This window comes from Staurois parvus, unplaced genomic scaffold (assembly GCF_062004578.1).
Source record: "Staurois parvus isolate SC_StPar_1 unplaced genomic scaffold, SC_StPar_1.0 ptg000735l, whole genome shotgun sequence".
Classification (NCBI taxonomy): domain Eukaryota; kingdom Metazoa; phylum Chordata; class Amphibia; order Anura; family Ranidae; genus Staurois; species Staurois parvus.
The window spans coordinates 51,367-75,545 of NW_028318531.1; the positions used below are offsets into that span (position 1 = coordinate 51,367).

General features: G+C 42.8%; 1 protein-coding gene across 1 annotated transcript in view; it reads right to left on the reverse strand.

Moving 5' to 3' along the window:
- Positions 1-961: 961 nt before the first annotated feature.
- The window catches only part of MCM6 (minichromosome maintenance complex component 6), a 29,124-nt gene continuing 5,906 nt past the window's right edge, over positions 962-24,179 (reverse strand). Inside the window, exons 5-17 of the mRNA XM_089654054.1 lie at positions 22,531-22,696; positions 20,733-20,878; positions 18,451-18,601; positions 18,222-18,363; positions 16,066-16,207; positions 9,675-9,782; positions 9,431-9,586; positions 8,919-9,047; positions 8,676-8,837; positions 7,162-7,288; positions 6,929-7,084; positions 6,702-6,841; positions 962-2,876 (exon numbers count right to left, since the gene is read on the reverse strand). Of these exons, the coding sequence (XP_089510180.1) occupies positions 2,757-2,876; positions 6,702-6,841; positions 6,929-7,084; positions 7,162-7,288; positions 8,676-8,837; positions 8,919-9,047; positions 9,431-9,586; positions 9,675-9,782; positions 16,066-16,207; positions 18,222-18,363; positions 18,451-18,601; positions 20,733-20,878; positions 22,531-22,696 (1,845 nt within the window). The 3' untranslated portion in view covers positions 962-2,756. The remainder of the gene's footprint in view (positions 2,877-6,701; positions 6,842-6,928; positions 7,085-7,161; positions 7,289-8,675; positions 8,838-8,918; positions 9,048-9,430; positions 9,587-9,674; positions 9,783-16,065; positions 16,208-18,221; positions 18,364-18,450; positions 18,602-20,732; positions 20,879-22,530; positions 22,697-24,179) is intronic.

Below are 24,179 nucleotides of genomic sequence, written 5' to 3' on the forward strand. Positions count from 1 at the left end.
GATGGAACTCGAGCCTTGCCCAGGATTCATCTTCATCACCTTTTGTACCACCAGCCCCTCCCTCTTAGATTGTAAGCTCCAAGGAGCAGGACCCTCCTTACCCTCTTGTATTGAACTGTATTGTTGCTGTATTGTCTCCCTTTATAAAGCACTGAGCAAACTGTTGGCCCTATATAAATCCTGTATAATAATAATCTGCACCCACTTTCACAAATATACCCAATTGAGACCCTTAGAAACAGACTCACAACCCAAGATATGGCTCTACTTGCTGCATCACCAACTTGATGACCAAAACCTTGCACTCACTACGATGGCAAACTCATTTTGTTTGCTTCCCAAAGTTTTCCTGGCTGCACAAAGAGAAACCAGCCATATGACTGCCATGTAGCATGGACCAAGTAGGTGTGACTTGTGATATTCCAGGCTATTTTCCCTTGCTGCTGGGACCAGATTGGTCTTTCACTGTACCCACAAGTATGGCCAGAGTCCACTGTTGAAGGATAGTTGAGTGGGGACATATAACTTCCATATTAAACCAAAAGGGACCTAGGCATGGAGAGTGAACCTGTCAAGAGAGATGTAAAACACCAAGAATGATCAGTCTCAAAAGCACTATGTACCCCACCCAAAATTTATTTTGGGGAAAGAGAGAAATAGGGATGGTCTTTAAGTGTGCCACTTCAGGCATCTTCACACATCCTAATATTTCTTGTGGACCTGTTGATCACACTAGGAACTTCGTCTCTATACACTCCCATTTCTTAAGAGACACAGCTAAGCATACTAGCTAAAACCTTGGCTGAGCTGGGAGAGGATTTCTCTTTTGGATGGTGTCAGCATAACCCAACAAGCCATGTACAGCCAAAGTCCTGTGATGTATGATGAAGATATAGGAATTTCTCATAAATTTCCTACATCATCACATAAGTTGTCAGCATCAGAGAAATTACTACTTCAACAGGTTTTAGACGGTTATATTGTTAACAAAAACATGTTTACCAGAAGTGGCAAAAAAAAAAAAAATTAAATACATCTTACAGATCAAACAAGATAAAAGAAAAGGTAAAACAGAAAAGATGTATAAAAGCATTTTAAAATGGGTGTAAAGTAAAACCATAGGTATACACCAGCCCCTTTACAATATCAATGTTGTTGATATTATGATGTGACAGATGATGGGCTAAACCAAGTTTACTGAATTACCCACACAGGGTGACACAGCAAGCACTTTTCCCCAGCGACCGTGTAAAACCTAATGCGACAGGAAGGCCGGATGGGCAGGGTCACCTTTGCACCCCTCAAGTTCCCCCCCATGTACTAGAATCTTAAAAACAAGGCTTTGCTAAAAACAAAGAAAAAAAATTATATATACATATACACACACTTTCATTTTTTCTAAGGAAAAAACAAAAAAAAAATCCTTTTCAATGACTTCTGTCTTCTTGGGCATTCTTAAAGGGATTTGTTGAACCCCCCACATATTAGAAAGCCTCAAAAAAGACAATACCTCTTTCCTGTTCAAGGGCAAAAGTGTTTTTGCAAAAGGACCCAACATTCACTTTGACATCACTTCTGTGATCAGACACTTTGGGAAAGCAGTACGTTAATCCTCTCCGTAATGCAGTGTTTCTCAACTCCAGTCCTCATGGACCCCCAACAGGTCATGTTTTCAGGATTTCCCTCAGATGAAACAGCTGTGGTAATTACTAAGGCAGTGAAACTGATCAAATCACCTGTGCAAAATAATGGAAATCCTGAAAACATGACCTGTTGGGGGTCCATGAGGACTGGAGTTGAGAAACACTGCCGTAATGTGACAGCGATCAGCTGCTAGACCTGGACCCCAGCACTGTCACACATTCCCTCATATCTGAAAGCACCAGGTATTTTTGGTGGCAGCGATGTAGTGAGAAGTGGCAGAGGAGTAATAGCAGTGAGCATCGGTGGGTTGGGGGCCCCTTTGCAAAATAAAACCCAAAATCGATGCGGTGTCTTGAATGGCCAAGGAAACACGTGCATTTAAAATGTAAAGCCAAAACTTGTTAGTTTTGAGTAAAGTGAAGAAAAGTTAAAATTGGTCAGGTTTTTATTTCTCCTCAAGGTCTCATTGAGATTTCCCACCCCCATTTACTATCCCAGCAATGTCACCCCAAAAGACAGGGCAACAAAGCAGTAAAATCGAGGCACTAACGGTTTCCCCACCATATCCAAAAGAATGCAGATGGAGAAGCACTTTAAAAAGGAAAGCTACTATCCTCTGATTTACAGGCAGCCAAGCTCCTGTTCAGCATTAAAGTAAGCTGACTGCTCCAGAACTATAAAAACAATATGAATTGAGAACAGCATCTTCCCCATAAGGCATTTCATCTGACTTGGCTGCTCGATTCAGCAAATGGTTTAAGGAGCAGAGAACTTTTCAGCTTTTACACAGACTTGGCCTTTAAAGTCCACGTAAAACATAACGAACGTTAAAACGTGGGACTTGCAGAGGCATCAACTCAGTGAATTCTGAAAAAGTTGGCCAAGACCATGATACTAATGGTTCCACCAAAATAAAACTTCTTGGGCTCTTTAAAATAAAGACAACTTTTGCTTTCCAGAAAAGTTCTGAAAAAAATAGTCTAAAATAAAAACAAATCTAAAATAAAGGGCACGTGGCTCTGGGTGTCATGTCAAGAAGATCAGTCCGGAAATGCCAGAAAGCTTTGAGTTAAAGCTGGAAGGAGCTTCCAATGTCCATATTTACAGCAACTCTAATCTTCTAGGATGTAGTTGGGGTTGACAACCAGGTAAGGATCCTCTTCCTTGCCGGCTTCCTCATCACTGCCAGAGCCTTTCAGTCCAGTCTGTGATAATTCAATCAAGATCTGATCCTAAAAACAAAGGAAAAGCATGTTTAGTCAAGTGATGTGGAGTCAACAAGGAACTTACACCTTGTGATAGACAATGATATATAGCTGCAATGCATTCCATCCCAAATCAGAACTTTTAATTTGTGCCAGGACATACATGTGCTTGTTGGCCTCACTGTTTCTTTCAGCTGAAAATCTTTTAAAGTGGTTGCAAAGGAAAAAAGGTTTTGTTAATGCATTCTGTATTAAGGTAACTCCCCCCCCCCCCCCCCCATACTTACCTGAGCCTGATCTTGATGCAGTAATGTACACGAAAGCAGAGGCTCCCTCCCTCCTCACTGACTCGGACAGCAGTGGAAGCCAATGGCATAATCATAGCCAGTGGAGGAAGGGGTGGGGGCAGAGCTGAGCCACACTGAGCCTTATGGCTGGCTCGGGATGACCAAGCACGAGTGCCCCCCATAACAAGCGGCTTGCTAAGGAGACACTCGGAGGGGAGGGGATGTTGGGTTAGGAGCCAGGAATGCCAGCAGAGGACCTGAGAAGCGAAAGATCAGGGTTGCTCTGTGCAAAACCATTGCACAGAGCAGTTGAGCAGAACATGTTTTCTTAAAATAAAAAAGGTTATCCTTTACAATCACTTTAAACCACTAATTGAAGCAGTAGCAGACAACACAGGTGCAGATAAAGGAAAAAAAAGAAAAGAAAAAGGCCTTTAAAAGTACAACTTGTTCAAGTTATTATTACATCGAGTTTATATAGCGCCAAAGGGTTTGCTCAGCGCTGTACAATAGGGAGAGGAATAATACATGAAACAGTACAACAATAACAAACAACGTACGAGGGGGTTAGAGGGCTCTACTCTTTCGAGCTTACAATCTAGGAGGGAGGGGGTAGTGGTACAGGAGGAAGTGGCTGAGGGGATTGAGGGGTGGGAGGAAAGAGGGAGAATGGCCATTAGGTGAGGGTGGGGTAGGCTTCCCTGAAGAGGTGGGTTTTGAGGGAGCGCCTGAATGTGAGGAGGGAAGGCGAAAGTCTGATGGATTGGGGCAGTGAGTTCCAGAGGATGGGGGAGGACCTGGAGAAGTCTTGCAGTCGTGCATGGGAGGAGGAGACCAGGGAGCAGGATAGAAGGAGGTCCTGTGAGGAGCGAAGGGTTTGGGTAGGGCAGTACTTGGGGATCAGGTTGGTGAGGTAGTTAGGGGCAGTGTTGTGACAGCCATTTCCCACTGCAACCACTCAGAATAAAACCCATCACATTACAACTGTCATCCCTTCTGGGAAGGTTCACTCCCTGTGGCTGGATTCTGATATCTGTACACAGGTGATGCATGGAATGCAGAGATGTGAAAAGATGAGAATTTCTCTCCATATTTACATGGAAAAAAAAAAAGCTGGTCCAGAAAAAAAAAAGCCTGTCTTGAAAAAGGGACCTGCGTATATTTGCAGACTTCTGTGGAGATGCAAAACCAACTTGAAGCAGATAAATTGCAGGTCATCTGCACCCTTCAAATTCTGAATGATCTGAGAAGCATCTCAAACTGATGCTTGAAAGACAGAGGGATTGGCCCAGTGCTGTAAACAGGGCAGCTCAGTTTACATGCCAGGGCCACTGCGGGGAGGCAGGTAGGTAGGTGCATATTATTGCAGAAGGGACATTGTATGTACACCTGCCATCTCACAGTGTCATAACCAAGACTTCAGGTCCAATTTAACTGCATACAGTTCTAAGGGCTCGTTCACACTTGGCTGTTTTACCAACGCTTGCCAAACGCCCCTATAGTGCTTGGCAAGCGTTGGTCCGGCGTTTGCAAAGCGTTTTTTTAAATCCCGCATGCGCGGTTTAGCGGAGGTTGCTAGGCGTTTGCCAAGTGTTAAAAACGCCCGACAAACGCCTATAATGAAGTTTTAATGATGTTACCACTCCGCAAACGCCGGCCGTTTGCGAAGCGGCACCATAGACTAGAACAGGAGGCTTCAACGCCTCCTGACTCAACCAGAGGCGTCCGTTTTGCCGTGATGCTACCGCTCCATGTGCTGCAATGTGCAGAATTGGCAGAGGCGTTTGGGAAGCGGTAAAAACACTTCCCAAACGTCTCTCTGCTGCCTGCACACAACGCTAGTGGGAACATAGCCTTAGGATACTGTATACCTTGACATACCATTCACTATAAATGTGTCTTGTTGGCAGATAGTTCTTGTTCGAAGTGAAAACGGCAAAGTAGCAGAGAAAACCACTAAATATAAAACATGAGCCTGCTGTACACTAAAGATACTTTGATTTACCAAACAGTTCAGTAGCCATTTGAATATTCCAACTTTAGTTAGAGCTTACACAGGGCTGAAGACTCTCTCCACTATGTGACAGCTCTGGTTCAATCCTTCCCCAGTGCCGTCACCTGAAAGGAAGAGACGTCACACTCAAGTAAGAGGTTTTTTTTTCTTTGCTCCCAGCAGTAAAGTGGAGTGGTGGTGGAGCCAGGAACAGTATATGCTGCTGGGAAGGAGCAATGCACAAGTTTACAAAGCCCAATGTTGTAACAAACTGAAGAAAACTCAACCTATAAGCTATAGGTGTCTCCCGGTAGGCAAGTCAGAAAGACAAACTTGCAAACCAGGTACCTGTATTTTCTGGCGTATAAGGCGACTGGGTGTATAAGCCGACCCCCTACCTTTCCAGTTAAAACCTAGGTTTTGGGCTATACTCGCCGTATAAGACTACCCCCCTTCCGCATTGGATGCGTGTATGTACAGTAGCTGAGGCTACATACAGTATACAATGGGCCAATCACGGCGAGCGATGTATTTTACTAATGAATACAAAGCCTGCTCGGATTGGCTGAAGTTGTGACATCAGCCCACCTCTCTGACTCAGCCAATCCGAGCAGGCTTTATATTCATTAGTAGAATACATCGCTCGCCGTGATTGGCCCAGTGTAACTGCAGCTACCGTACATACACGCATCCAGCGGTCTGATTACCGTAGGGACGTACCGGTACGTTTTGAAACCGCTTGGCTCAGTATACTGTATATACCGCACATCCAGCGGGCTGACAGATTAATCTGTCATAGGGACATTTGTTTTGAGCCAGCTTGGCTCAGCACGGTATACTGTATGTACAGTATTACCACACATGCAGCCAGCTTCACCCAAACAAACTCAAAGTTCACATTTTATACCCCGCGTATAAGATGACCCCCAATTTTTGGGGTATAATTTTTAAGTATAAAAAGTAGTCTTATACGCCAGAACATACTGTAAGTCTCTCTAGCTCAGGGGTGTCAAACTGGTGGCCCTCCAGCTGTTGTGAAACTACAAGTCCCATCATGCCTCTGCCTTTGGGAGTCATGCTTGTAACCGTCAGTCTTGCAATGCCTTATAGGACTTGTAGTTTGGCAACAGCTGGAGGGCCCCAAGTTTGACACCTGTGCTGTAGAGTGTCATATTCTACTGTTAACCCAGACAGTGACCGCCATCATGCAATATTAAAAGCCATGGTCATTGCTATACAGGGACTATGCAGAGTATTCCAGTGATCTATATCGCAAGCTCTGTAGTTCAAGTCACACTTCTTCCAGCATGTCCTTACCTCCGTACATATCTGAGGCTGGGGAAAGACCATTGCAAGAGACGCCACCTGCAACACACTGATTGTGGGAGCAATGCTCTGCAAGATTATTTTAGCAAAACGGCACATTAATCACGTGATCAGTGTTGCTGCATTTTGCAAAAGGCAGACTAACCCTTTAAAACCATTAACTCTTGCATAGAGCCAGCAGCGCTTCTATAGAGAAAGCTTTAGATTTTGTAATTATACTCTGATGATGATCATCAAAATACTTACATAATGAACTAGTCTGTGGATAACCTTCTCAATGATCTGCTTCCGGTTTACGAGTTCCTCTTCAGAGTCAATCTCTAACTCCATCTCCTTCAGATACCAGTTAATGAGCTCGTTTTTCTTCTGAGTCGATTCATCCTCATCTGTGTGGACCAAGCACAAGATAAGTGACTGCCGTGCCCCTGCTATAAGCATTTCCCATTACACAGAAGTTTAGCCTTCTTACTGACCCTCCATCTTCCTCAGCTGCAGGACCAATAAATTGGAGATCCTCTTGTATTCTGTAAAGCTGAGACGCAAGGTTGGTTTGGCAGACGTCTCCATAGGCTCGCTATCTGCATGACCATTTATTCCATTCACATGACCATTGGGTATTCCGGCATCGCCTGAAATGACGGCATGTTAGAAGAGGAGAGTCCTGGCATCATGACCAGTTCTACGCAGGAAATCATAGAACGCTCACCATTGATGTCCTCCTGAGCCTGCTCTTCCTCTACATCCTCCTGATCCAGGTTCACATCTGGGGTCTCCACTCTAATAATGGACTTGTTCAGCAGTCGGAAAGCTTCTTTGACATGTTTTGGCTGCACCTGTAGCAGATTGGGAGTTTTTTTTTTTGTAATAAAACACAACAAAACACTAGAAGATAAAGCTCAAAACTGTACTAGAGTGCAATAAAGATACCACAATGAACACGTCATCAATTCATATCCTGTGAACGAGGTTTAGAAAAAAATAAATATATAATTTTTTTGTAAAATATGAAAGAGGATGTTACAGCGAGTAAATAGATACCCAACATGTCACGCTTTAAAATTACACATGCTTGTGGAATGGCGTGAAACTGTGGCACTTAAAAAAAATCTCCATGGTGATGCTTTAAAAATTTCTACAGGTTAGCAGTGTAAAGTCAGAGGAGGTCTAGTGCTCTATTTGCTCGTGGCGATACCTCATGTGTGTGAATTGAACACCGTTTACATATGTGGGCATGGCCTACGTATGTGTTCACCACTACATGCTAGCACAGGGGAACTTTAAACTTTTTTTTTTATAAATTAAAATTTTTTTTGCACTGTCCCTTTAAAAAAAAAAACAAACAAAAAAAAAACTTTTTAATCACTTATTCTTATTACAAGGAATGCATGCATCCCTTGTGATAGAAATTAGTGAGAGATATGGGGTCATTAAGACCCATCTCTCCTCTGCAATGTAAAGCCTTAGATCAAAAAAAGCATTGATCTAGTACAAAAAAAAAAAACAACACAGGAACAGGAAGCGACATTGCTCCGGTCTTCCAAGGGCATAGAGATGAGTGGCGGCCATCTTTCTTTCACTCATCTCTATGCCCAGCACTGGGATCGGTTTCTCAGGTAAGGCCAAGAACTACCGAGCGGCGGCGAGGGTTTTTCTGCACCTGTAACGGTGCTTTTTTTCCCCCTATTTCAGCCAACGGCCGAAAGGGGTGTTTTCAGCTACCGAAATTTCAGTGCATCTCTAGAAACCATGCCAGTTATATTGCTATATTTTTTTTATAGCTTATGGGTTTCATAAACCTTTAATCTCTCCAGTTTTTATATTGTTGAAAATTACTTGGGTCATACTGTTGTACCTATCTGAGCAATGTAAACCCCATGGGCTCAATGCACTACTCAGACGTCATACGATATCATACAGTGTGTATTTTTAGGAAGTATAAAAGTATATTTTATATATAGAAAAAAAATCTCTATTTATCTCTATCTATATGTTGCCAACAGTTTATTTGCATTGTCTCATCACTATCAACCCACACATGTACGAGTGGCTGTTAGGGATTACTTCTATACTAAAAATTAAAATTTGGGAGTTGCATGTCCTCACGTGCTGTAGGGAACACATAAGAAAAATTACTATCTTTGAAGCCACTATTGTTGCATAAGTAAACACTAACCACATGAAGCAAATTCATCCCTACTAATGAACTTCCAGGATTCTCACCTCATCACTGCAATGCATCCTTGCCATGGCTTCAGACAGCCGGATCATACTCTCCAGCTGTCGGACAGTGATCCTCCAAGCTGACTTAGTAACCCCAGAGCCATCCCTCTGTCGAAGCCTCTTGTACTGCTCCACTATGAAGTCTTCTGACTCTTTAGAGATCTGTTTTGCAAGTAGAAAATTTTATAAAGAGAAGGGCAAACAATGAAGAACACCAGAAAATCCTGCTTTTAGGAAACTTACTTTAGGCTTGAACTGCCGGGCAAAGAGCAGGTATCTACGGACTTCATCGAGGGTGTACACTCTGTCAATGGATTCTTCAATGCGGGAGTGTAGGTCGACAATACGCCGAGCAATGGCGTAATCCGTCACCTAAAGACCATTAAAAGTTATTAAGACAGCATTCTCAGACCAAACCAAGCTAATAAACCTGGCTACTAAAAATAAAAAAAAATATGCAATAGTAGTTGGGTTAAATTAAAATGGTGAGTCTAAACAGTTTCACTTTGAAATATTTCTCAGGTCAAATTTATAGTTGTGGATAGTAGGGAAGGGTCAGATCCGGTGTCAGGTTTTTACCAAGTTCACACTTGAGAAATGAAACCTCTATTTGTGCTGATGGCAAACAGGAAAATCAAAATATCAGCTGTAGGAGTGGAAAATATTTCTACTTTGGGAAAATGTTACTAGCTATTAGCTTGGTTAAGGACAATTCATTTGGCTAGAAAGTTTATTGTAAAATGCTATCATGGTACCTCATTGCATTCATCAACCAGGATGAAGAAGAGGTCAAATCTTGACATGATCGGAGCAGACAAGTTTATGTTCTGTTTTAGAGACTTTGATCTGTCATAACGACCACCAACAGGATTTGCAGCAGCCAAGATGGATGTTCTTGCATTCAGCGTTGCCTGATGAAGAAAAGTACAAGTCAGTAAACTCCCATAAGAAAAAGGGGGGGGTGAAAGGAAAACTAGTCCTCCAGTTTGCAAGGATTACCTTAACACCAGCTTTGGTGATGGAGATGGTCTGCTGTTCCATGGCTTCATGGATTGCCACCTGGTCCTTCAGGTCCATTTTGTCAAATTCATCAATGCAACACACACCCTGCAAAGGCAAAAAACGTATTCGTTAAGACAGTCAATGCATTGCAGCAAGGCGGAAGTTGCAATGGACCAAAATGGATTTAGCTCAAGAGTCAATTGTGCCCAAACACAGAAGTTACAGATATATAATCGTATACCAAGTCTGTTAGCATCATGTAGAAGGTAGATCAGTAGTCCCAACTCTTTTTGGCACCAGGACCGGGTTTTGTGGCATAACATTTTCCCAGGGGCTGGGCAGGTTGATATGGCCTGCCACCAGATGCAGCTTGTCACTTGCCACTCACCGATAGGATTTTCATAGGCGTGTCTGTGCAGTCAAAACTCTAATGATCTGTATCTGCTGCCGTTCTCCAGCATAGCATCACCGCATCAGAGAAGCGCGCAACTTAGATCCCTTGCATGCGCAGTTTACAGCAGGGTTCACACTCCTATGAGAATCCAATGCCCCCAGTGATCTGACCAGAAGCGGAGCTCAGGCGATAATGCAAACGGGCTGTAAATGGAGGTCAAGCTTGACTTGCTTGCCACTCACTTCCTACTGTGTGGCCATGTTCATGACCAGTAGCGGTCCATGGCCCAGGGACCTCTGTGATGGATTATGTTCCAAAGGCCAGATGGCTTTTCATTTTCTATCAATTAGCAATAATAGGACAAGCAGAGTCTGATAACCATTTCAAGCACAAAATGTTCAAAATGTTTTAGCTACCAAAGAGGTATCACATTGCAACTTATGATATACGAATGGTGATCCCCCACTTTTATACCTTGGATGCTTGATGGATTTTAAAATAAGGTATGTGCGATATGCTGTAAGGAACATGTCCAGGTTTACTTTCACGATTTTAGGATCCAGCTGGCTTAACCACTTCAAGTCCGGACACTTTTACCCCCCTTCCTGTCCAGGCCAATTTTCAGCGCTATCACACTTTAATGACAATTGCGCGGTCATGCAACACTGTACCCATATGAATTCTTTAGCATTTTTTTTGAGACAGATAAAACTTTATTTTGGTGGTATTTATTCACCACTGGGATATTTATTTTTTTTGCTATGTAAAATGAATATGTCCAAACATTTTGGAAAAAAAGTGTTTTATAAAATTTTGCAAATAACTAATATTTCATCATAAATCTTGGCCAAAATTTATTGTTATTTTTAGTAAAAAATAACCTAAATTAGTTTAGAACCAAAAATAATTTTTAAAAATGTTTTTACATTTTTATATTTATGTATTTATTTTTACATACTGTCTCACTAGCAGTACAGTGTCACCATGGTGGCACTGTACTACTTGTGGGGGGTGATGAAGATTTTTTTTGTTTTTACACCCATAAAAGGCTGTAAAAGCAATTATTTCTCCTCCTCTCTGGCTGCATTCTTGCAGCCATTGAGAACTACTGTGTGAGCTGATTGGTCACAGCTTGTCACATGGTAGAAGGCTATTGTGAATAGCCTTGTACCATGTGACCTCTGATCATTCCCAGATTTCACACGTAGTAAGCAATGATGTCAGAAGTGACATCTTGCTTACTACTCTGCATGTGATCACTGATTGGCCAATCAGTGATCACATGATCGGGACTTCACACAGAGATACGACAATCGGTTTTCCACTGTCTGGAGGATACAGCGGGCACCGGATTGCGGTGCTGCGCGCTCCCAGGGAGTGCGCACAAGCAGGGTGCGGGGAGGCAGTTTATAAAACGGCCACTGGACCCTGCACTGCCACCGTCTGGAAGGTTAAATACAACGGCCAGACGGGTTAAATTAACTCTTCATAACCAAGTTATTGTGGCACTGTTAGTGCTGAATCACACTGTAGCAGCATCAGCTACATACACTATGCAGCCCTGTGGTCCTGCAGCATCTCAGGAGACTTCCCATCTGTTGCCAAGAACTAAAATAGAGTTTGGCTGAGTACTTATTAACAGAAAGCCTTGTATTTTATCAACGGATTCAAGATTTCCCGATTGGTTGAGGTGAAAAGGTGGGTAAATGATGTCACGGTTTCCACCTCAGCCAGAGAAGTACTATATTGATAACAATACAAGTCTATGAATAGCTGAGTAGCACTTAGCCTGACTCATGTTGAGGCATACATCACATTACTGCAGCCAGATCACAATCCCATCCGCATACTATATGTAGCTGACGTTACTACAGTAGGATACTAAAGTGGTGGATGAGGTCTATCAACATACTGGCCTTTCTAATGCCTCCTTGTTCAATCCCCCTGGTAAGCCATCCCCCTGTGTATCGGTCTTTAAGGACCTGGTCCTTAAGGATCTAGAGACTGTCCATAATAGGAATATCCATGGGGAAAAAAGTTTTGAAGAGGGTCATAAAGCAGTTGTGCAATAGGAAGAATATCACCTGCCCTGCAGATAAAAGGAAGGCTGGCAGGGGAAAATCGGACAAGGTAGATTATGGAAATTAATATCATCCTCACTGATCATGATACTTATTAGTTGGATTAGAACCCAAAAAGGGATATAAAAAAGATCTACAAAACATTATAAACACAAGGTATGGGGAGTGCATTCTTAGCAAGGAGAAGGCCTATTTGGTTCCTGTTGCCCCCATGTACCTGCGATTTATTATTTACCTAAATGTCCACAAAAACTTAACCAAACCACCAGGTCGACCGATCGTAAGTGATATAGATGAACATCGATGATTGGAAAATATGCTGAGTTTTTACAATTATTAGTTCCTAAGATGCCCTCTTTTCTAAAAGATACCACTCATACCTTGAATTTGATCAAGGAGGTCACGTAGGAGAGTTATATCTTTGCCACTGCTGATGCGGCTTCTCTTTACACCATTATTCCCCAAGATCAGGGTTTAGAGGCAGTAAGATACTATCTAGACCAGGATGGCTCTTTGCCCAAAAAACAGAGGGATATTACTTTAGTTATTGGATTTCACAACATTACTATTTTTGGTTTAGTGGTTGTTGCAAAATCGCAGCGTAGCGATGGGAGCTAAAATTTGAAGCTAGCATGGCGAATCTTTTTTTGGCCAAGTGGGAGGATGTCATCTTGAAGAACCAGAAGCCGGAGTGGATTCTCTGGTGCAGGTATATCGATGACATCCTCCTATGGGATGGCGATTTGGGTTCTCTTGAAATTTTTATATCTAGCCTGAATAATAGCCAGAGGGGTATTAAGCCAAGCTAGATTTTACAGCTAATCAGATTTCCTTCTTGGATTTAAATATTAGGGTGGAGGATATTACCACCACACACTTTAAAGAGACTGACCGTAATGGTTTTATCTCTGGACAGTTGTCATCATGCCTCACAGCTGACGGCAGTTCCCAAAAATTGATTTTTAAAGCTCAGAAGTTATGATGAAAACAATGAAATACCACGATACACGATGTAGCTCATTTGAATAGGTACCAACGGTTAAGGGGTAACACTAGTAGGGAGGATCAGAATACCTCTTGCCTATTCCCTGATTAACTTTTTATTTCTTTCCATATATTTTAAAATTATATACACTTTTCAATTAATTGTATATGATATTTGGTCTTGGCTTAATCCAAATACGGACTGGTTATAATCATTTTTCAGATATATCCCTTCATTTTGTAATACCCTGTTTTGGCCACAGGATGCGGGTCGATGCTGATTGTGTCAGTTCAGCAAGCCACTTCCAGTAAACCATATTTGGAGAAGTTCTTTCCTGATGTGAATTATATAAAGTGCGCGGTGACGGTGGTCAGGCCACACCCCCAACGACGTCAATCCAATGACGAAACGCGCTGGATGGAGCCTGACGTGATGTCACCATGCTGATCGGTCGTAACCCTTGATATGCATCAGGATTGATGAAGCTTTGTGATGTTTTGACGACTTGTTAACATTAAGTGCAATAATTTTTTTTAATAAACACATTTTTAGAACATACTGCACTATTAGGCTACGTTCACACTAGCCTTGTGTGCAGGCGGCAGAGAGGCGTTTGGGAAGCGTTTTTACCGCTTCCCAAACGCCTCTGCCAATTCTGCACATTACAGCACATGGTGCTGTTCTAACAGGAGCGTTTGCGTCGCGGCAAAACAGACGCCTCTGGTCGAGTCAGGAGGCTTTGAAGCGTCCTATTCTCGTCTATGGTGCCGCTCCGCAAACGCTCGGCCGGCGTTTGCGACACGGTTGCGGGGCGTTTGCGGAGCGGTAACACCACTCAAATGCATTATAGGCGTTTGTGGGGCGTTATTAACGCTCGGCAAACGCCTAGCAACCGCCGCTAAACCGCGCATGCGGCGTTTGCGGAGCGTTTGCGGAGCGTTAAAAACGCTCCGCAAACACCGGACCAACGCTTGCCAAACGCTATAGGGGCGTTTGGCAAGCGTTGGCAAAACAGCCAAGTGTGAACGAGCCCTTAGATTTTATATACCGCAATTGATGGGAGAGTGAAGGTTACAGTGGAGCCATAGGACTGGAATATAGCCATACAGCATGGACATGTTGTGGGATTCCCTTTACACGCTTTTGGATTAACTTGAAGGCCCAACAATTCCGGTAAGTGTTTACTCATCTATGGTTATCAGAAGAAGTATCCCGGAATGTCGCTCTCTACAGTCCTGTTGGAAACGAGGGTCCTTTCTTTGATGGTTAGGAACACATACACCATCAAGGACATTTATTGGTGTGGACATTTATTTGGTCATGGCAGATTGTCACCATTTTGAATGTACACTTTTTAGCGCTGCACTTTTTGTATTAGGTTTATTGTGGTTTCGCATCTTTCACCTGTGCCAGCTGCTTATTTTTTTATCAAAGCACAGAATCACATCGGGTCTGAGTATGATATGGCACTATCAGTTGCAGAAAGGTGCCAAAACTAAAGTGAAAATTAAAGCTGGACTCAGGTTGTAAACTACTGAATCTTTCCCATTCCCCTAATCTTCACGGCACAGAACTTGTGGACAGAACACAGGAAGAGTTCACAAGAGACGGGTCAACTCTAAATTTGTCACAATAGGCTTTTTTAGCATTTGAACAAAATGTAACAAAACTCTTTCAATGACATTTAAAGGAATAAAGATGTTCCTTGTAAGGGTTTGGATACACGAACAGACAAAAACTGTTATAATAACCAAGTGACTTGACATCTCATTGACCTTAGCAGCTTAAAAAGTAGAACTAAACCCTTTTATCTTTTTCAGTAGGGGTGCACCAAAATTTCAGTGGCCGAAACGTTGCGGCCGGAAAAAACAAACAAAAACAAAAAAGCACCAGTACAGCTACCAAAAAAACCCTGCCCCCTCTTGGCCGCCACTACCACTCGGTAGCTCTCAGCCTTACCTGAGAAACCATTGAATGATCCTGGCGCTGGGCATAGAGATGAGTGAAGCAAAGATGGCCTCCACTCATCTCTATGCCCTTGGAGGACCAGAGTGATGTCACTTCCGGATATACTGACCCCATATCTCTGCATAAAGAGGACCTGTCACCAAGTATCTTTTACAAGGCAGGCATGCATTCCTTGTGATAATAAAAGTTATAATTTTTTTTTTTTTAAAGGGACAGTGCAAAAAAAAAAAAAAATTTTTTAAAACGTGCCCGTTCCTGTGCTTGCACGTAGTGAACGCATACGTAGGCCATGCCCACATATGTAAATTCTCGCACTAGACCTCCTCTGTAACATTACACTAACCAATAGACATTTTTAAAGCATCACCCATGGAGATTTTTTAAGTACCGCATTTTGATGCCATTCCACGAGTGTTCACAATTTTAAAGTGTGACATGTTGGGTATCTATTTACCCGCCGTTACATCCTCTTTCATATTTTACAAAAAATGGGGTATATATATATTTTTTTTAATCAGTGTATTTTTTTTAATATAAAATATATATTCATTTTTAAAAACTGCACGTTTCGGTTTTCAGCCAAGTGCATTTTGAATTTTTGTGTTTGGCACCAGAATTTTCATTTTGGTGCACCACTACTTCTCAGCCAAGGAAGCTGCCATTTAAGCTTCTGATTTGCAACTGCCATGGTGCTGCACATGTAAATCAGTTACAACACCAGCCATTTGATGGTTTGACAGATTGGTTGAGAGCACAAGCAAGTTGTGACAGTATTTCTGGCATGCTGGGCAGGTTTTCTGAAACCAATAAATCAATGGGTTTAGTTCCGCTCTAAAATCTCCAGTAAAACCAAACTGTCCTATTGAACATTTTCAAATATGGCTTCAGTGTGAGTGCAAAGATTTCAGCACTGGCTACAAGCCCTGTTGATTGAAAACAAAGCAGTAAGGAGCAACTCACATTATCGGCCAACATCAAGGCTCCGGCCTCGATCACAAACTCATGGGACTCTTCGTCCTTCACTACAGCCGCAGTCAGACCAGCAGCAGTGGATGCCTTCCCGCTTGTGTACACCGCCCGCGGGCTGAACTCCTCAACGTGTCTGAAAAAACAAGTAACATTGTTATGCTGATGTACAGGTTAAAAAAGGAGACTATTTAAACATGTGCAAGCCATTTGACAGAACATTCACAGCAACATATACCCTAAAAAATCCCTTAAAAGTTGTTGTAAACCTCAGACATTATTATTTCAGGTACTTATATAGTGCTGTCAATTTACGCAGCGCTTTACACATATATTATACATTCACAACAGTCCCTAAGCCTCAAGGGGTGTACAATCTAAGGTCCCTAACTCACATTCATACACATATTGGGGCCAATTTAGACAGGATCCAACTGACCTACCAGCAGGTCTTTGGAGTGTGGGAGGAAACCGGAGTACCTGGAGGAAACCCATGCAGGCACAGGGAGAACATGCAAACTCCAGGCAGGTGGCGCCGTGCCTGGGATTCGAACCAATGACCCTAGTACTGCCAATCGGAAGTGCTAACCATTTAGCCACTGTGCTGCCCACACATGAAATATGAACAACGCATATCCCTCTGTAGTGTGTACTTGTCTCAATCCAGAGCACAGCGTAATTTCGGTCTGCTGTTTCATTCCTTTGCTATCTGCACGAGTCACTTCCTGACACCAACAGAGGGGGTGGGGGGGAAGCTCCAGCACAGTCTGTGATTAACAGTCTCAGTTTTGTTCCTGTGTGCAGGGGCTGTGTCCATTCCCTTCAAACAACTCATATCTCCCTGATGTACCTCCAGCTCCCGGCTTTTCAGACCTGGAAGAACCCGTGTAAATTCTGCACTTTGAATGAAAGTAGGGGGAAAGACAGCTTTAGATAAATAGGTACAACTTATGTAGGATGACTTGTTTCATCTCTGTATCACCTGACTCTGCATTGGGTATATTTAAAAGGATTACTTTTTTTTTTGTTAAAAAGTATTGAAATCAGTGTCCCAGGCATATTATTAAAGCGTCAACTTTTTTGGAGATTAGCTATAAGCACTGTTAGAAGGACAGCACTTTAATTCATGGCCCCAAGTTAGATTTTGTTTTACTTCCTGGTCTGGTGAAGCCATGCATACACAAGCTTTGTATTGGGAAGTTACGTTCAATTTGAATGGAACTTTACTGCAATAGTGTGAATTGTCTTTTAAAAAAGGCACTCACTTTGAGAGGTGGGGCGGAATGTAGATATTGGAGCTTTAGTGGCAAGAGAATAGAAACTGCTCAAAATAGGAACACTTTGAACACACTTCAAATCTCAATGGGGAAAAATCTCCTGCTGGATCTCTATCCTGATATGGACTGAGTAATGTCTTAGGAGCGTAAGGATGCCCCATCGTTTGATGGAAATCAAAATGAACCTACAGAGGACTGAATTCAAAGACATCCCGAAAATCAAAGTGAAAAAAAATGAATCTTTAAATGACAAGATTAAAGAGCGGCGATTAGTTTTACAAAAGGGGCCATACACCTGTCAAGTGGGAGGCTACCATTAGAGTCCTGGAAGATATCTAGACACAGTGGAGCAGCTTGGAAATCTACCCCTAGGCTAGAAAAGGCGTTTTTGACCTGCTTTACAGGACACGGTGAGCGCATTTATGAACGGTGGTGGGAGTCACTGTATGACTATAAACATGGAGGGTGGAACAAGTTATAAAAAAGGACTTTACCGACGATTATCACAATTTATGAATTGAGACTTTGTATTTAATAATACAAGTTGATTATTTATCAGCGATTTCACTGTTTATATTATGCACACTATTGTTTGGTAAACATTATCATACATGTACAATTAGGCATCACTTGCATCAGTTTTAGGGAAGGCACAGCCAAACTTTAATTTTTGGTCTTCTTGGTGTTAGTGGGAGCACTATCAATTGGTTGTAGCCACCTGCTTTTTTGTTTATTCATGAAGGGAGTTTTGTGGTTTAGTGGGTAGAATGGGGATCACGAGTATTATTTAGTATCAGTGGGCTACAGATATAGTACGCAGACCTGCCCAAACAAAAGCCATGAGATCGAAGATGCACACAATGTTCTACTTACTTGAGGAACTGACTCTTTGCTGTACTTGGGTCTCCAACAATGCAAACATTGATGTCTCCACGCAGAGATGTGCCCTCCATAGTGGTCTTTGGGACACCACCAAAAAGCATGAGCAAGACACCTCGCTTCACCTCATCGTTACCTGCATGGTAAGGGGGGGGGGAAAAAAAGTTTTAGGATTATGATGACACTTGGCAGAAGCTACAGGCTCAGTGGAGGATAAACGTACCATGTATGGTAGGGAAGAGACTGGTGCAGAGATTATGGTAAAGATTCTTATCCTGGCTCATCTCAAAAACCTTCTCCCATTCCTTCACAGACATCTGATTCTTGATGCTCTCTGCTGTCATATCCTCATCATTCAGATCTTTTCCACCAAACTGGGGGGGGGGGGGGGGAAGGAAAACAAACAAAAAAATGTATATACACATATATACATACAAATACACGTCGGTAGACTAGGTCTTATCCTACATCATACACCAACACAGAACCAGCAAACAAATGCTCCTGCGCTTAGGGATGGACTCAGTGTAGGCTAGGACCACATCATGAATGTCCTGGAATATGCACATCTTGCAGCCCTCCAAAATGTACTGAATGGAGAAAGAACAGAGGGTGCACTAGCCTAGTGCATCACCTTAGAAATAGGTATTGTACTCACAGACGACAGTAAAGTCAAAAGGCACATCATGAAACCAGCTGTCAAAACCGCGCTACGTTACTGTCCGCAATGGGTAGTGTAGACATTTAATAGGTTAACGAGTTTCAAGGACCTGCCTCTTCCTCAGCCTTGTGGTGCCGAAGAAAAGGCAAGTCCTTGAAACGCATTATCCTATTGGATGTCTACACTACCCATTGCAGACAGTAACGTAGCGCGGTTTTGACAAAGCTGTGCTTTCATGATGTGCCTTCGACTTTACTGTCGTTTGTGAGTACAATACCTATTATTACCATCATCCAACACTTCTGTCATACAACTAAACAAGCAGATCAAAATTTCACAACCATATATAGCTCCAGGACCAGGGCGCACACAAGTACAAAGAGAATTGCAGCTTTTTGGAATACTTGATTATGAAAGGATTCAATGAAGTCTTATGCAAGCAAAATCACTTTCTAGTAAAAAGGGTCAAATCAATCAAAAAGGATATAGTCACCCACTGAACTTGAGTGGCAAAACCTGCCCTGCCACATTTAGTTATCACCATGGAGCTGTGAGCCCCTACCCCTAAAGATATATAAAAAGCCCACAAAAGAGTTAAGAGGGACCAGCTTGAAATGAGGGCTCTTTGCAGGCTCAAGAAGTCAAGCAAAACTATGCAACCAAGAAATACAAGAAGCCATCCTGTCTCTCCAGATGGACATATATAAAGATAAATATAGATCTATATTTTTTACATTCACATCAGTCCCTAAGGAGCTTACAATCTAGTAGTCCCTACCTTACATTTATACATACAAGTGCCAATTTAGACAGGAGCCAAGTAGCCTCCCTAGCGGTCTGATTATGTCAGTATTTCTGTGCTCAAAGCGGTACATTTTTTTTGCATGGAAATAGGTTTTTTTAGTAGGCCTGTCATTTTAGGAATAACTCACTGAAATCTGTCCAAACAAGAGAGTCTAGTAAACATCCCAGGTATATTAAAATTTGAAACACAAAATCATAAGTTATAATTTAATAATCAAAAAAATATAAAATTCAATAATATAATCAAACCAAAAACACTGAAATGCGAAATATAGCTCCAAGTTCGCACATCACTGAGCTTAGTCGCAAAATCGTGTCTCGGTGTCTGATGATGAATTTCCCCCACGAATCTTTATCACTCAATTCTGCAAGTGGTTCTGATTTACTATCGCTGTTCTCTAGCTGGTCTAAAACCGCTTTTGACCTAAAAGGGACACCTTTTGGACGCCATGGACGTTTCTCAGTTTCCAGGCAGAAAGAACAGTAAAAATGCAGGCAGGGCACTGGACAAAGCACTCGGGACAAAATGTATGCTTTTGCTACAGTAATGTTTTAATATGTGATTTTAGTCCATGTCACTTTTTGACATTTTTAAATTTCCCCACCAGTTCCGTCCCCGTACATCCAGACGTCGCAGGGGACAGAACCCAGAAGACAGATGCCGGCATCGGCCGGTGGACATTTCTGGGGACTACGCGAGAGCGCAGGACAAGGTAAGTGCAGAAGGGATCCCGGAGCAATGCTGCAGGGTATTCCCAAGTGTAGCTCGGGGTTACCGCTTGTGGTGCTGAAACTTTACCCCGAGCTACACTCGGGAATACCTCCAGGGAGGTTAACCTACCAGCATGTCTCTGGAATGTGGGAAGGCGGATATATACTTGGTTACCACCATTTATAAAATATGCTCATAATAAAATTGTATGCGGCAAACAGGCGTTTCTTGGAAATTGGGACCATAGAGTAGATTAACCCTTATTTGTACTACATTTTGCCTTTGTCAAGGCCATATAATGTGTTAAAACAGGCCACATATTACCTACCCTGGGATTTGTTGGTGCAACGTGACATGCAAGGAAGACCAGTTTGTAGGAGAGGTCTCTGACACCAAGGGCTTTAAGGCCACGGACGCCTTCTGCTTCATAACCTTCGGCTCCTCCCACTCGTGAGCTTGTTTCAGCTCGGACACCTGTCAGAAAACGGTCAGTCATGAAACCCACAGGCAGATACGAGCATACGATCCCCTAACTTTCCCCAAAGCCAGGTATATATGTGAGCATACCCTAGCAGACGAGGCCTAACGAAGCGAAACCTGCATGGACCATGTAGGTTGCCATCGCTGACCTCTCCTCTTTGAAGTTTCTAAGTTATTATACAGGATTTATATAGCGCCAACAGTTTGCTCAGCGCTTTACAATATAACGGGAGACAATACAGTTCAATACAAGAGGATTAGGAGGGCCTGATCCTGGGAGCTTATAATCTAAGTGATCCCTCTATATAGATCTTTAGTTACCACTAGAGGGATCACCAGCAGGAGGAAGGAGGTCCTGATCCCTCTATATAGTTGCTTGGCGGATCAATCTGATCCAGTCATTTTAGTACTTTGAAATACCGACCCAAACAAGTAAGCTGATCATAGACTGGTGGAAAAGAACAGACAAGGGCGCACTCTCATCGTGCATCACCGTGGTAGAACGCGTATTTATTGAATAAAAAAGGATATATACTCACAAACCAACGTGATTAAAAGCAGTATAAGTGGTCCACAAGGACAGTCACAATACATCTGTGTTTAGTTATGCGGATAAGCTGATGCGTTTCGGAAGCTGAACCCCCTTCCCCTTGCTCTGAGGAAGGGGGTTCAGCTCCCGAAACGTGTCAGCTTATCCGCATCATTAGACACAGATGTATTGTGACTGTCCTTGTGGACCACTTATACTGCTTTTAATCACGTTGGTTTGTGAGTATATATCCTTTTTTATTCAATAAATACGTGTTCTACCACGGTAATGCACGATGAGAGTGCGCCCTTGTCTATTCTTTTCCACTAGTGGTCAGATTTCCCGATCTTAGAAGGGCAGCACCTCGTCGGTTGGAATTTTGGCATCTCCTTGGTTGTATGAAGACTGGAGCGCTGGTTTCGTTTATCTTTTGGACTGATCATAGGCTACTTCACTCTCTTCATGCTTACATGATTTTTCTGTCACAAAAACTCAAAAGCACTCAGCAAAAGACAGCAAGGCCTATTGGATTTTCAAAAGGTGAGAAAGGAAGCCTACATCTACTTCGCTGTACAGGTCTCCTTGCTGTTTCCATCTATTTTTCTTGCATTTGATGCTGGTGAACAGCCAGAACACTGGTTTAAAAATCTGTACTTACATAAATTATATTGGTTTAAAACCAATATTTAAAGTGGTTACTGAAATACTAACCTTTTGACAAATACACTGCATTTGTGCCATTTTAGGCGTAAATACTGGTTAATTGTTGGAAACGCTTACTAATCCAGTACTTTTTCAAGGTTTTTGTACATTCAGTAACATGGTCAGCAACACTGGACTAATAGTGTCACAATGATGACACATAGGAGCAGATTTACTAAAACTGGCGCACTCAGAATCTGGTGCCAGCCAGCTTCCATCGCCAGCTTGTTCAATTAAGCTTCGGCAATAAAACCTGGAAGCCGATTGGTTTCTATGCAGAGCTGCACCAGATTTCCCACTCTCCAGTTTTAGTAAATAACCCCCAAAGCGGCTGAATTCTCACATACACATCTTATTCTATCATGCACGATCCTCCCTCAGAGCACTCAAGTATCTGAATAGCTATCACCGTTACCTGGTGTAGCCAACTGAGCAATATCAGGTACGACGATTAGAGATCCAGTGAAATCACATCTGTCGCCAGCCTGACAAGACTCCACAGCCTCAGCACGAAGGATGATTTCCACGCTACGAGGAATACTGCCCCGTGGGAGCTCTGCCTGGGTCTCCTGGATGCGAACCTAGGAAGAAGAACAAAACCACATTGTTACACTAGAAACTAACATCCCTGCTGTGGGTAAGTGCACAAATACTATCATACTGCAACACAAGAATCACAAAAAAAGGCTTTTATACGCTGACTATTGAGTCCCTAAACTTAAAAAACATAAAAGTTGTGATGTGTCCACCCTTCTTTATGATGAATGTGACTTGGACCAAAATTTATAAAAAGTGGAATTAAACTTTTTTTCCTCTTTTTAATGGGCCCCCAGGTGTTTTTTGCTATAATGTACTAGTATGCACCACAGGTAAGCTTATTAATATGTACTTATTAGCACATTATGGCAGACTTACCTGTAAAAGCCCTCCAGGGCTGTGGTGTTAGTGTTTCCGCTGGTCCCAGCTTCTATCTTCTCCCAGGTTTTCCTGCTGGGTTTGCTCTGCTCAGCTACTTTAATAGCTGAAAAAGAAGCAGAGGGGCGCCAAACTAAGTGCAGCATTAAAATGTATTTTATTGTAGATAAAATTAGCAACTCACAGAAGGAAGGTAAAAAAAACAGGCATGTCACAGAATGGGTCCAGACTCCTGGAACAGCAGGAAGAAAGCGATATAAACGCATATGGTGTAGTACGGGAAGGGTATCCTGGTGCGGCTGGCCGCCGCAGGAAGCCGACGTGGACCACAAGATGGTGCCGGGCCGGATGTGGCATCAGCCAAGGACGTGCCGTAGGTGGCCGGTGAAGCGTTTTGAAGCGGAAGCTTCTTCTTTAGACCTCTGAAGAAGCTTCCGCTTCGAAATGCATCACCGCCCACCTACGTCATCACGCCCCTGGCTGACGGCACGTCCGGTGCCATCTTGCGGTTCACATTGGTTTCCTGCGCTGGCTGGCCACACCAGGCTACCCTTCCCATACTACGCCATATGTGTGGATATCGTTTGCTTGCTTCCTGCCATTCCGGGAGTATGGACCCATTCTGTGACATGCCTGTTTTTACCTTCCTTCTGTGAGTTGCTAATTGTTTATCTACAATAAAATACATTTTAATGGTGCACTTAGTTCTGCGCCCCTCTGCTTCTTTTTCAGCTATTCAAGTAGCTGACCAGAGCAAACCCAGAAGGAAAACCTGGGAGAAGATTAATGCTGCACTTTGTCCGGCACCCCTCTGCTTCTATTTCATACACAGAGTTCAGCTTTGCTCTAAGGGTGCTTCTATACTCCCACTGTGAATACCAATGGTCTTTCATTTGGACTTTTATGGACCATTTTCCTCCCATATAGTCATACGCCTCTCCAATGCCAATTATTATTGTTTTGTGTTACTTGAATAGCTGGCCTGCGATGATGTCACTCCTGCACATGCTCACAGGAGTCACTTCCACTTTAGCACAGAGCAGCGCTGTAAATGTACTCTCTGATCTGTGCATGCTGTGCTCAGTGTACATTACCACTGACAGGAAGGGAGAAGCATGAGAGGAAACAGACCACTAGGGTCTCTTCTGT